Here is a 15,073-nt window from a genome sequence, read left to right on the forward strand (position 1 = left end):
GATTTAGATGAAGTATATATTATATAATGGATATGGGAGTCCGCCGTTGAAGCTTGAATAAAAATTCTCCCTTTCTAGTTTACACTTACTCATATCATTGTGTATCTGCTTGAATGAGGAAAAATTGAAATTTCCGCGCTCCATATCGACGAACATTTCGGGATCCTCAGTAGGCATCAACAGCTCCAACAACTCCGTTTCCGATAAGCCAAACTCGGAGCATGTGATATAGCCGGCCAAGCGAGCCACACATCTTCTGCCATAACACGCCTCCAAACGGTCAAATTCGTGCGCCACGAAATCTGTAAATGAAATATCGAGCAAGCCAGCGGCAAGCGCTAGGGGTTTATGCAATTCAGTGCGATTCTCYTCCGTTGATAAATCGAAAAGAAACTCCGCAGACTTGAAGCGATCACGTTGTATGGGTGTGAAGCGCAATTGTTCGATGGGCGTGGTTGTCGAGCAAATCAGTTGCACATTCCATGGCAAAGATGTCGGCAACCAAGATAGTGCCGCGACCACATCACAATCGAGTGGATTCAATAAATGCAAGTCATCGATGAATATGAAAAATATATCATTATTCATATCCTCGATGCGGCGCAACAGATTCTGGAACCAACTGTTGATATACACCGGATCGAATGAGGCGTCCTTGGGCAGATAACCCTCGGGTATATCGTAAATAATGGAGATTTGTTGGCAAATCACACGCAATAATTCGAGATTGTAGCCGGAACGTGGGGAGGCGGCGGCGAAGCGCATAACGCGATAAACGCGCGTCGAGTTGAACCAATCACGGCACTGCTGATACAAGTTGACCATGAGCGCGCTCTTGCCGCTGCCATGTGGGCCGTAGATGAAGTAGGGCGCATGGCGGCTGCCATTGCGGAAATTGGCCAGCAGATTCTGACGCAGGCGGCCGGGCACGCGACTCGAGGCAAGTGCGGCGGCATCGTGATGTTCGCGGAGAATGCGCAAGTGTGTGGCATGTTCGTGGAAAATTTCCTAAAAGGACAGAGAGAGAGGGAGCGCGTGAAATATTGATTAGTTATTTTTTGATTGAAAATTTTTAAGCGCTTATGGCTATAAGCACTAAAGTTTTTTARCACAACTTTCATTCACACCTTTTGCATTTCAAATGCTGCTTGGAAATCACTACTTGCTTCCCTCATACACACAAAATTAGAAGCATTTTCCTCAGTACGTTTTCCTCAACACCTTACCTGGCGTTCTTTATGGTTAATGAATAACGAATATGAAAAGAAAATGAATTTTGCTCATCTGAATACCCTCGAGGCTATTGGCACACTTTGCTTTCGCTTACTTCCGCAAATTGCACAATCAGGCAACGAGTTGGAAACGAGCTGCCCACACGACTCAAAGCTACATATAACCACCCACCACCCACTACCCAGCTCCTCACTTCGAGAGACTGTTCAGCAAGGAAATGGCTCATGAATGCAAGGAAATAAGGAAATTGAAAATATTGAAAGTATGGCATTTCGTGGCCAGGTAAAGTTGGGCAACCTGACGTCGTCGTGCCCGTGCCAAGGCGTGTGTGCTGCGCACGAGACAAGGTTAAATGCCTTTAAAAAGCTACTTCTTTAAGTAATACATGTAAATTTAAGATGAGTTTGATTAAAGGTGTCATGYTAACTCGAAGAAGATGCTGAAAACTGACTAAATTAAATTGACATTGCAAAGTCGATTTTATACTTTTTGAAATACTTTTTTAAGACTTTTTAAGAGTGTAATATGTAAATAGTAAAAGAATCGAGTAAAATAGTTGGTGGGTTTGTTCGATTCGCTTTTCTCTAATACTGGACAAATCCAGAGCATCTAACATTTCACAAATACAGTGGATTCACAGCAGTATTCATGATTTGATAGCTGTAGATAGTAATTGTCGTCAACGAGTGTTTAATATTTTAGTATATTTTTTATTTTCAGTAATTGTGCTCCATGGTAAATAAATTTCAATATTTTTGCATTATTGCCGCTATATTTTCGGGGTAAATTAAACGACAATTAGCTTACATAAATGTTATTTCATACATTGTAGTGATATGTATGAACAAAGTGTAATATTTAACTTCACAAATAATATAACGAAAATAAAACGACGCCCCAATGCAAAGTGAGAATTGACTAAAATATTAGCAAATGTTCGCCATGGACTCCGCAGCAATGTTCTCGTTGCTTTTTTTTTTTGTCTTTTGTTTCGACAGCTTGTAAAATTAATCGACGATGGCGAGAATATTGCAAAAATAGTAAGAGCGGTATTAATTTTAGCTTGACTCACTTACTTTCCAAGCCAATAAGAATAGCTACTTAAGTTACATATACCATTTGAACATAAAAAGGTGGTGCAATTCTGGTTGGAATACATAGCCTATGTTCATATATGAGATTTGTGTTTTATATTTCGTGTTTAAGGAACAAAAAAAAAAATTAAAATCAACGAAAACTTCTTTAACGTCTTCCAAAATATTCTCCATKACGAACTAAATCTATACGTTTGCACGTATTTGAACCAATTTTGTAAGCCCATTTGGCCCCTGATTTAGATATCTACAAAATATGCCTTTTGAACCCATCAAAATTCACTACAGGTGTCGAAAAATATTGATCTTTTAGTTTATTTTTAACGTGGGGAAATAAAACGAAGTAATTTCTTGCCTACTCCGGAATTTACTGTGGAAGTCTCCTCCAACAATTTTTTAGAGTGTTCAAAAATGCAGCTGTTTCAGTCGATCTATGAGCATGTGTATTGTCGTGGTGAAATGTGATCCGTCTTCGGCGGTTTATTTTCCTGATTTTCTGACAGAAAATTGTTCTAGTGACACATTTTTCCGAAAAAGCAGGACAGTGTTTCGTGCGTGAACAACCGGTTTTTAATTCCATTTTTTGGCAGAGAAGAATATTTTAAGTTACTGTTACAACTTAACAAYATAAATARCGCTTGTATGCCAAAAATAGGGCGGTCATATGCCAAAAATATTATGTAAATTACGTATAAAAATATTGTTACAGAATCAACTTTTAAATATGGAATAATTAAAAATATTTCTTTTTTGGTAACCATGTACGTATTTCTAATACTCAATCTATCTTGTGAGAAGTTAATAATTTTTAAATTTTCAATAGCACGGAACACTCCTAGCTTAGAAYTGTTACATAATCGAAAGCTCTCTTCACTCATATCCAAACCTTACTGTRTGCTGAGTCCCATGATGGACGATGGTGTTGCGAAAAGTACCTGAAYTTTCATAATAAAGTTGAACGATTTGTAAACGATGTTCAGACGTAAGTCTTTCCGTGAGAAAATGCTTAACAATACTGAACTCACACGTGAWTTGTCAAAAAAAGGCTTTTGAAAAAAATACCTCTACTTGAATTTCCCTTTAGTAGGTCTACTAGACATATTAATATGTAAAAAAAAACTTTGTGAATGTATTCGCCTTGCTTTCTTACTAGAATTTGCTTTACGCTACTTCAATTTAAATTTTTAGCCGCAAAAATTTGAAAAATATGACTATTTGCACAATGCATATATAAATTCCGATCARATTAATATTCGTATTAGATTAAACTTTTGAATACATTTGTGCTCATAATTCATGATACCATCAATGGTTCTGTAAGATTCGCTTTCGTTTATGCCTAAACGAATAATTTATTTATAATTTCAGTTTAAATCTGAAACAATAGGATTCCTAGCAGTAAACAAATATCGATCTTAATTAAACATCTCTTATGAGTTCTTACTTTATAATTTTCTAGTTAGYACTATTTTTTGAGGTACAGCAGTAATCTATCATAATGAAACGATCTCATTTATCTTGTTAGATTTCATGCATCACTTTTAGATTCTAGTGGGACAGCTCTCTCTGATTCTTAAAATAATTATGTATCTAAATTAACCGTGAATTTATCTAAATGATTGCGACTACTAAATTTTCTTATTTACTCTTAGCATCCTGAAGTTTGTCAGCATTTTTTGGATAACTATTTCATTATATGGTGCTTTATTGTTATCTAGGAAAATTTCGACTATCCGCACTAAATATTTCCAAGCCACACATTCCGGAATAGTTATAACAATGATGAAATCAAATCTCAAAAACCGAAGCGTAAACAAAATGTTGATGCATAAGGTCGCARTCTGAACACTTGAAAGCAACAAAATTTGCTAAGACCTCCAACAAAAAAAATTTACTTTTTTAGATCTTTGTTATTAATGACATTATGACTTTTATACAATTTGCATTGTCGATGGCTAATTTTGCAAGTATATTATATTGAATAGTAACCCTGGGCTTACATTTTTGAAAGGCATATTTTGATGTACAAATTTTTGCAAGAAATCTTACAGTGGAAAATACAGAAATAGAAAAGAAAGGCATTCATTGACATTTATTTGTTTAAGAGATTTAAAATTGGTTTAAAAATTTAGTAGAYTTGAAAGTTTTTAAGAAGTTAATTGTAGAAATACCGATTGCTGTGCGTTAAATGCATTTGTATTGCAAAACACAAAAAAAATAAAAAACAAAAATATATTTACTAACGCTCAACTCAGAAAGCAGCGCTCAGTCACAATTAAACGCATTACTTTATACATATTTTGGGATCAATAGTCAAAACCAAAGCAAATTGTCGCAATCAAAAAAATATTATATGCAAAATACATTTTCACAAAAAAAAAAACAAAAAATCAAGGAACAACTATTTAAAAATTAAAAAAAAACCTGCTACTACAGTGCCTAATAGACATGCATAATATGAATCTTGGTATTCATCGATTATCCAGTGAGAATGTCATGACATTTCATTGATTGGAAGAGAAGTTATTGGGTTTTAAGTGTCAGTATGTTTGTGTTATCGGTGCGAAATTGAGCTTCGAACAAAGAGGCAATATTAAATTTTGTTTTAAAATTGGTAAAACTTCTAGCGAAACGCTGCAATTGATGAAACAAGTTTGTGGCGATGATTGCCTATCTCGTAGCAGAGTGCACGAGTGCTTTCAAYGTTTTCAAAGTGGTCGTGAGGACATTTATGACAATCAACATGAGGGCCAAGCAAAATCCTTGAGCACTGAAAATTCCATCGAAACTGCGCGTGAATTCATCAAAAATCAGACGAAATCATCAATGAAATTCATGGAAATTGTATTGAACGTCTCCAAAACATCAATTTATCGCATTTCGACTGAACATTTGGGCTTAAGTAAGGTGTGTGCACGGTTTGTTCCACACAAATTGACTGACGATCAACAATTTCTTAGAATCCAACATTCGAAGGACGATTTTTTTACCAACTCTCCATATTAACCTGATATGGCACCGTGCGACTTCTCCTTTTCGGAAAAATGCATCTGCCGATGAAAAGAAATGCATTCAAAGAGCTTGCACCAGCATACTGGCGGCCATACCGGCCAACGAGCTAAAACACGCGTTCGACATGCTTTTGGATCGTGCAAAAAGCTTTGTTGAATCAAAAGACGACTTTTTTGAATAAAATAAATTTATTTTGCCGAAAGAACTATTTGTTCTGTTTTTTTTTAAAGTCCTGTTTACTTTGGAAAGTGTTATGAGTTATACGGCGGAGTATTTATAGAGTGAAAGTCGAATGAGGTCATAAGACTCGAATAAAATGAGGTCTGAAACCTGTGTACCTGAAATAGTGGATTTTCCCATGCAGGAGACCAAAGGGGCCCTAATCAAGTGGCGGTGTCCAAAAGTTATCGCCATGAAGGAAATAGTAGAATAATTGGTGTTCACGACATCTACCACAACAACAAACAATCATTCGTAAAATGAGATGAGATACCTCAAATCGCCACTAAAATTTCGTTTATCTACAATTTAATTGACGTTTTGCTTATAACATGCAGACACTTAAAGAAAACTTTGCCGGCGAAATGCTGTGAAAGCTATACGTCCATGAGCTTTTGAGAATTTGCAAGCGCATAAAAAGGCCATTAGGGGGGGAATACTTAAAAAAGTTGACAGCCACGCCAAAACGSTTAAAATGATAGCGATACTAAAACTGCACCATTATTGCTGGCGCTTATGCTCACCTAACGCTGCAACGGTGCTTAGCTACCACTGAAAAGTGTGCAGGCATGCCAATTTGAGGGCTTTAGTTTGATATTTGCACTAAACGAGTGGGTCTGCTAAGCACTTTTTAAGCATGCACAAACACACACACACAGACACAGCTGCTTGCTACATTAGCAGGTTAACTGCGCGGAGGTGCAAACTATTCTTTTATTTACTGCGCTGTCCTTGGCGGAAATGGACGCGGCAAGCACGAATCGGTGGAATAAAGTACGAACACCAGCGTTTCGGGATTGAAGGGCCGTTTATGTTCAAATTTATGTGGACAAATAAATTTTTATTTTTAGCTACACTACGCGTTGTCCTTCAGCCAGCGTGGCGGCAACACAAAATGAGGCATAAACATGTATTTGCATAATGCCCGCGCATAGTGAAGCGCGCTCTTTCAATGTTGCAGCGGCAACATCAAAGGCGGGCGTGGGCAAATCGCTTAAAATGCAACGTGCGCTCGGGTATTCTGGCGAAAAATTACAAAAGGCAAAGCAAAGAAAGAAGAAAAATGTGAAAATAGTTGAGAAGCGAAAAACGCACAATTTCCATGCATTTCTAAGTGCATTCCTAAGTAATGAATATGTTAAAGCAGGTGACGTTAACCGCTTAGCCCTGACAGCAATGACAGACGTCAAAGTTGTAAAGGCAAAGTAAATTAAAAGCGAAAGTAAGTAAAACGGTAATATATMGAATTTGTATGTGTSTGTTTGTAGTTTRTTTGTCTAACCCKCTTCCTTCGCTTGTTTGTGTTTTTTTGTTGTTGACTAAGTGTAACATTAAAAATGCATTCTTGCTACAACAAAAGCTACGCCAACCAYGTGAAGCGCTGCTTGACTCATAAAAAGGTAGAACAAGTGTGAAAATTTGTTGTACTTGTAGTTAAATTGCGGTTAAAAAGTTGCGACATTTACGAGTAGTCACTACTCATGTAGGCTTRTGGGTATGTGTGTCGAACTAGCAGGGGTAGTGAAATTAAGGTGCAAAGAAGAATAAGGTGTAAGAGGAATTACATTAAATGGGGTTTTCAGTGCAGCAAAMCAATTCGAGAAAGGCATAAAAGGAACATATTGCAGCGTTGTCTCGAATAGTTATCCATGTATTCATCCATTTTTTAAAATGTCTCTTTAAAGAAAGAAGTTTTCCATACAGTGACATGAWTTCGATCGCTCAGTTTGTATGGCAGTAGTTTGATAAGAGCAATTTGTGCAGATGCTTACTCCGCTGCTTTAAAAAATTATTTCTACTAAATTTTATGGAGTTTTCTTCTCAAATAAAAAAGTTTTCCATACAAGCATTTGAATTTTTTGGGTTAGTTTGTATGACAGCTATTTGCTAAAGTAGTTCGATCCAAATCATATCTTCGGAGAATATACTTTTGCTTTGAGGAAAAATCTGTGGAAAGTTCCGTGARGATATTTTGGCAAAATAAAGAAGTTTCTCATATAAGGACTTGATTTAGATCGCYCAGTTCAGCTATATCTYATAGTGGTCCAATATCGACAGTTTGGACAAATCAGCAGCTTYTTTGAGGGAAAGGAATTTGTAAAAAATTTCAGATCGATATCTCAAAAACTGAWCGATAACTAACACAACTGTTTCGCATTTTTGTTTAATATTAAAAAATATGTTTTGCGTATGTAGATCTCAGCAATCTTGAAATTTTGTGCTWATTATAAACAGCAATTGCTTGTTTAGATCTAATAACTAAGTTATTGCCCACAAATAGGCTCACATAGCTATAGATATTAGYGAAGACACAYACCTAATATCATAAATGTGATCCAACTGTTGATTAGTTGGTTTAATAATGGTGCTATGCTCTTAATAWGAAATAAGCTATGAAGATGTGTAACAGTAAGTTCCATTTGACGTATTACAATTATCTCTCAAGGGGTTGTTTAGACCTACAGATTAAAATGTTGCCCAMAAATAGGCTCACATAKCTATAGATATTAGYGAAGACACACACCTAATATCATAAATKTGATCCAWCTGTTGATTAGTTGGTTTAATAATGGTGCTAWGCTCTTAATATGAAATAAGCAATGAAGATTTTTAACAATAAATTCCATTTCTTATATTTCATTCACCTTTCAAGAGTCTGTTTAAATCTAAAACCTAACCTGTACATGAAATAAGCTCTAGATATAAAATAAACTTTAAGATTTGTAACAGTAAGTTCACACGTATTTCAATTATCTTTCAAGAGTTTTCTACTAAAGTTTATGTGTTGGAAGCTTTCTTTAGAATGTTTAATCAGCAACTGAAAACACGAAATCCTTTCAGTTCACATATTTTTCAATTTAGTTAATCATTTAAATCTTTTATACCATAGTTAATTAATGCACAACAGTAAATGTGCATTCATATCTAAATTATTTCCACTTAACTCTATTTAACGCAAATCGACTACACAACTTCCAATGYCCTGCAAGACGACAAGTTCCTTTACACCAGAATTGAGCAGCACTTGTTTATATTTCCAATGAAACAGGGTTTACAAGTGCACACAAGTACAATATACATGTGTTAGCATTTAAATAAATATTGACAAAATTTAAATGCAAATGCATTTGCTCTTTCATATTGYATTTTGCTYCAGTAAACAACTTGGTGYTGTGTACATAATCATTTGAGTGTTGATCACATCAATGTGTTTATTTAAATTAGCTGCGTGCAGTTTTGTTAATTGAAATAATGGAAATACTCTTGTGGCACTGTGCACTTTATGCGAATACACTCGTTTGTTCATATGTTAACCCGAATTCATATGAAAATCTGTTTATTTGTATGCTGTGTGGTTGGTTTGTTGGGGCGTATGAGTGACATTTTGTATGGCTGACATTGAAATCGTGTCTCGAGAGATTGAGCACGATGTGCGAAGATAAAAGATAAATGAAGCTGCCAAATTGTAAGCACAAATATACCGAATCTAATATTCAGCAAGCCGGTTTCAGGGGCGAGGAAGCAAAGATTGAGGCGTAGACGCAGTGCGACAAAAAAAAAAAAAAATTATTTCGCCTAGTTTTTTATTAACTATGGAACGATTTTTTAAATTAAAAAATATCAAATTTGTCAACCGTGTATTAATTTTTGATAATTTAATTAATTTCCATAAGTTTTAGCATTACTATATAGGTAACTCTTTGAACGGAACAAAGGGCTCATTTATTAACTAATGCCAGGTTTTTATATACACTATAGTCAAATGGTAAATATTTATATAGATAAAAATGTCTTTCCTGAATTCTTACTGAGATAGAAATAGTAGATTTTCTAACAAGCTGCACAAGCTCTTTTTCTGGCATCGTCTGCAGACAGAGAAGATCGAGGAACGAGAATTTCAATCAAATGTTCGAAAACTCTTCAACACAAGTGTTCAAAATGTGTGAGAAAACCACAAAAGAAAAGCTCACACGCTCATCATCAGAGGTGTTTATTTTAAAACCGGTGTTTGGCAGCGTGGCCAACCATATTTAAATTGTAATTTAACAAAATAAACTCATTTACCTCATTGATTTGTTTGCCTTTAATTAATTTATCATTAAATTTTAATCCATAAACAAATTTGTGCGCACCCAAATTGGTGTATGAGTGTGTTTACGTGTATGCTRTCTTTCGAATATTGCGTTAAAATTCTTGAAATACTTTGCGGCGAATCCTTTTGGCTGGTCKTTAGCAGCTGTTAAGAAATTATCCTTTTTGTGGCCGTGCTTCGGTGCTCTTGTAGCAGCTGCGCAGTGTCGGCTTTGGCTGTCTGCGTTTTTATTTTCCGCCGTAAATTTCTTGATTTTTGCGCTTAAGTTTTTGGCGGAGCTGCTAACTGCTGGCGCAGCTGCGGCGTTCACARTGAGTGCCCATATATCATTCATAGCTTAATGCCACAACTAACAAAAACAAATTTGCTATCATTAAATTATTTATTTGCGAGAGTTTGCCACGAAGTATGTTGGTGTGACTTATTATATTGCGGAAAAGTAACCCTTCTTTGCTTTGGAATAAAGTGTTGCTTGCAAATTCTCAGAATTTTCAGTCAATATGCTGGATAGCTTATGACTTCTTGAGCTTCCCAAMTAAAATACTATTATAATMATATATACATATTTATAAMTCGTTKTGTTAATGAAACCGACTCTTAATGTAGCAATTTGTGTGTATGTATTATTCCCAAGAGATATTCGTGCTTTGAATGAAAGGTTTCTTCCAGTGGCATCTTTTGTTCTGTCCATCCAAAAACTCAAGATATATTTTATTTCTTAGAAAAATCTGAGTTCTTAGTACACCTCAGGTGTGTTCGATACTTGTTGTCCCGATCTTTCTTATTTGAGGAAGGTGGAATGTAAAAGCGCTTATAAATAGTAGCAAGCCCAGGTATATGATCAGGCTCATTTCTGTGACCCATGTTCTACACTCATTTAAATGATGACCGGAAGCCAAGGTAACGAAAGCGAGTTTCATTCAACAGTGGGGAATATTAAGGGTTACTGGGTTTCCTCGGATAAAAAAACAGCATTTTTCAGCAGTTTTTTTCTCACATAAAAAATTAAATATTTTATTAGAATTTTTTGTTACAAACACACACTATTAAAATTATTGGAAAAAAATATTTTAAACTCGACCATTGCGACGCCATTTCCGCTGATCCTTCGGAAAAAAGATGCGCCCGCGTTGGGAGGATAACTCCTTATAAGATCATCTAAAGTGAAAATACATGTTTTAGTTAAAATCCTAACTTAGAACTTGGACGAAAGAAAAAACCGAAAACTGGATTTTTGGCAGACACTTGGTATACTATGGTATATGGTATGGTATATGAAGACTTATAAAGAGTTATCCCGATATAAATCGGCAGACCTCATGGTAAAAAGATACGAAGTGAATGTACACTTAGCTCTATGTCATGTCTAAGTAGGAGCTAAAAGATGTCACATGCACTCTTTATACCCTGAGCAAGGTGTATTTAGTTTGGCAGGAAGATTGTAGTACTTGGAAGAAAACGACGGAGACCCCATTGAGTATATACAAGTAGGTATATACATAAATAAAAGCGAGCTGAGTCWAATAAGCCATGTTCGTCTGTCTAACCGACGTTTTCCCTGAAAGAATCGTTTATTTGCCAGAACAGCCGATATTGGCTCACTATTGTATAGAGCTGTCGTACAAACTGTTCGRTAAAAATCAARTCTTCGCACGAAAACTTTTTKATTTGATAAAAATCTGCACAAAATTTGGCATGYGTTATTGTCCACGAAAACGCTACTCCCTCCGTGCATAGTGTTCAATTATTATTACWATAACATACAACACCATATAAACTGAACGATCAAAATCAATTTGAAGATACTTTTATTCAGTTTTGTGTTATAGAAATGTAACTGCCGCAGTTAACATTTTTTTCTACTTTCAAAAAATGTGTACTAAACATACCTTAAAATTAGTAGAGTCAGTTATATCAAAGGAAGGTGTAAGAAGCAACCCTCAGGTCTACTTATATATAATAATTTCTGCGCCGCAAATAATAAAGCCGAGTCATCTATGCATACATACACACATACTCAAAAGCTTTGAATAATTGCCGCAACTAATTTCGGCCACGTCATGCGGGCACAATTTATTGCTTGCCACATATGTGGCAATAAGCCACATTGACAGAATAAATATGGCGAATTTCATGTAATAATTAGGCAGGCTGGCGTGATTGCATGCACGTCGAAGAGGCAATTTCATGCGGCTTATAATAAAGTATCATTAATTAAAAGTCTTCCATCCCGCACACACACCACAACAACACAATTTGCTGTCATTTYTATTTCTGCAGCGAGAATCGGCATTGGATTTACAGGTATGCCGCCGTCACATTTTATTGTCTGCATTATTTGTAATTTTTGAAAAGKCACACACAAAGCACAACGGCAACAACAAACGTAGCATAAAAATATTTCGCACCCACAAATTATGCTAAAATTTTGTTTTTGTTTAAGTTTCTCTTTTTTTCTTTCCGTTGGTTTTTTGTTCGCACCGACATGCTTCCGTGCGTTTGGTTGGTCATAATGCTTTCGTGCCGCTACAAACACATAACTGGAGGCGAGCAATGAAAAATGAAAAACGAAAGGCGAAAAAAAAATTTTGAAAAGTTAAGGGGCGGGAGTGGGTGGCATGAACCATTGTTTTGCCGCAGCAACAAGCATTGCGTGGCGTTTTTGGTTGTGGCAAACAAAAATGTGGAGCGGTATATATGAGTATGATAATTCGGCAGGCAACAGCAACAACAACAACGCCATGCGCATAAATTTAAGGCAGGCGAGATTTCGTTTTAGCCTGTATATTGCTGGCGTTTCGACAAATAAAAGAAAGACTCATTGCTTGCGTGAAAATTTGAACAATAAACGGCAGCTTTACTGTTTGCGTTTTGCCCAAGCCTTTTCCATCAACAAAATTATAACAAACACAGTTGAATGCAAAAACGTGGAATATAAAAAATTGAAAATTGTACCTACAAGTATGTGAGCTGGAGAATCAGTAAGCACAGCGAAATAAAAATATATGCCATGTAGAATTTTTAACTTTTTTGTACAAAATTTACATTCTCTCGCTCTCTTTGCTTTTGTCAGTTTGGCCCAAGGTTTATGCGCTTTGTTTAATCGCGTACAAAGGCATGCTTACGGTAAAGTTGATGAATGAGAAAATGCTGAAATTATATTCCTTCTGCACCTGTCTGCTTCATTTTAAATTAAAAACTGCGTGCGTTTCGAGTTCAAAAAAAAAAAAAAAAAATTAAAATAAAAAAGATAAACAAAGTCCCAAATCTCACTCGCCGCCAGTAGATATAAAATGGCTTACTGTGCGTGAAAACTTTACAAGTTTTTTGACCACCATTTCGCGGCAAACAAGATAATTAAAAGTGATGCGAATGACAGTTTTTATGAAGTCTTCCAAATTTAATTCGTCTSCTTGTCAGCTTGCGGTTTGCTAAAGTTTGTCTGCCAATTGAACAAGCTTTAGTGAGGCGGTCAAACAAACAAATGTAAGAAAACTTGAATTTTAGATTTTGAGTYTATGAAATTCTGAGTATAATCTACAGGTTTGAATTCTAACCAAATTTTCGAATCATGCTTTTTCGAGTTTATGAAACGCCGAGTTTAGTTTTACAGCAAAGTGGTGTTTAAGGCGAGTTTAAAGTTTTGAGTTTATGAAACTCTGAGTTTAATTTTAGAGTAAAGTGGGGTTTAAAGAAGGTTAACAATATTAAGGCGAGTGCAAAAAGAGACCCGAGTTTATGAAACTCGGAGTTTAATTTTACAATAAAGTGGTGTTTAAAGCGAGTTAACAATATTAAGGCGAATGCAAAAAGAGACCCGAGTTTATGAAACTCTGAGTTTAATATTACAGTGAAGTGCTGCCTAAAGCGAGTTAACATGATTGAAGCGAATAAGCTTGTTAATGGTTTCCAAGTRTAAAAAAAATTAACGAGTTTAACGTTTTGAGTTTATGAAACTCTGACTTTAATTTCCAGTAAAGTAGTGTTTAAGGTGATTTAAAGAGGTTGAGGCGAATAACATTTTCGGAATTAGCAAATAAAAAATTGTGAGTTTAAAGCTTTAAGTTTATGAAACTCTGAGATCAGTGGGACCTAAGGCGAATTAACTAGTTCGAGACGATTAAACTAGTGGGGTTTAAGGCAAGTTTAGAAAAACTTTTGCATGCTAAACTTTTTAAGAATTATTTTAGCTAAAACACCAAAAATATATAAATATAATAAACTCGTGTTTAGTAGATCGCTTAACATTTTGTGATACCAACACTCTCTCAATTCAGTGAAGTCAACCAATATTACAGCAGAGCCAATAAAACATTTTTAAACTAAACTTTTAAACTTTTTAAAACTTCCAACTTTTTGGCGTTAATCACATTATTTAGGAGCGAATTATAAGTATTTTTGCACGTTTTTGACATTTTATGCGCTGTATTAACCAATTAAARTCACTTCATACTTCAAATTTCTGGCACATAATTATGACACCATGCAGACACCAACATCAATTTAAAAGTTAGAAAAAGCTGTCAATTAAAAGCTGTTAACAAAGTTAGCTTGTATGAATTTTTGACGAACACGTGGACTTTAGGATTGAATGTGACTCTAATCATGAGATATATTTACTTTTAATTATATTCTTTACACCGCTTCGTTCAGTGCAGTTGAATGATGATAAAAATGTTGGGATTAAGTTTTGTTGAGAAGTTTCATGAACTCAAGGTAGCCATTTAGATCGAGTATATTCTTGTTAAAGAAGATTCATATATATAAATATGTAAATGGATGAACTCCTTCTATCAAACTTTCTCCTCTTAAGTACTTCTATACTTTCGTGGGTAATTTGCGTTATTTTTCAGAGTACTCAGTATTTTTAACGTTGGCACCCATTCATCAAATTTCCAACAGAGCTGCCGAGTAATTACTAACAAAATTATTGGGTTACACGATTTGTGCGTGTGTGTATGATTGAAAGTCGAAAATCAGCGAAAGTTCAAAACAGCTGATATGAAACTTTTAAATTGCTAAAATTAGTTAGCAGTGCAACAAAAACAAAAAAGCAAAAAAAAAAAAAACAAATGTTAACTTCGGCCGTATCGAGGCTCTGATAACTTCCTCACACAAATGTGAGAATTGGTTTAGCACAGTTTATATGGCAGCTATACGRTATAGTAGTTCGATCTGAATAATTTGTCTCCGAGATTATAATAWTTATTTTAGAAGTAACTCGTGCCAAATATTGTGCGGAAATCTCGATAGATAAMAAGGGTTTCCATAGAAGAACTTGGGTCRGATYGGTCAGTTTATATGACAGCTATATGATATAGTAGTCCCATATCCGTGTTTCAGATAAATAAAACACATCTTCAATAGAAAAGAATCTATGCAAAATTTTAGATCGATATCTCGAAAACTGAGCGATGTATAG

At 35.3% G+C, this 15,073-nt stretch overlaps 1 protein-coding gene across 1 annotated transcript in view; it reads right to left on the reverse strand.

Moving 5' to 3' along the window:
* LOC108971821 (NACHT domain- and WD repeat-containing protein 1) overlaps window positions 1-15,073 on the reverse strand; it is a 125,498-nt gene that overhangs the window by 22,272 nt on the left and 88,153 nt on the right. Inside the window, exon 12 of the mRNA XM_018938115.1 lies at window positions 90-1,008. Coding sequence (XP_018793660.1) covers window positions 90-1,008 — 919 coding nt within the window. The remainder of the gene's footprint in view (window positions 1-89; window positions 1,009-15,073) is intronic.

The sequence above is a fragment of the Bactrocera latifrons genome, unplaced genomic scaffold (assembly GCF_001853355.1).
Source record: "Bactrocera latifrons isolate USDA-ARS-PBARC rearing strain unplaced genomic scaffold, ASM185335v1 scaffold_36, whole genome shotgun sequence".
Classification (NCBI taxonomy): domain Eukaryota; kingdom Metazoa; phylum Arthropoda; class Insecta; order Diptera; family Tephritidae; genus Bactrocera; species Bactrocera latifrons.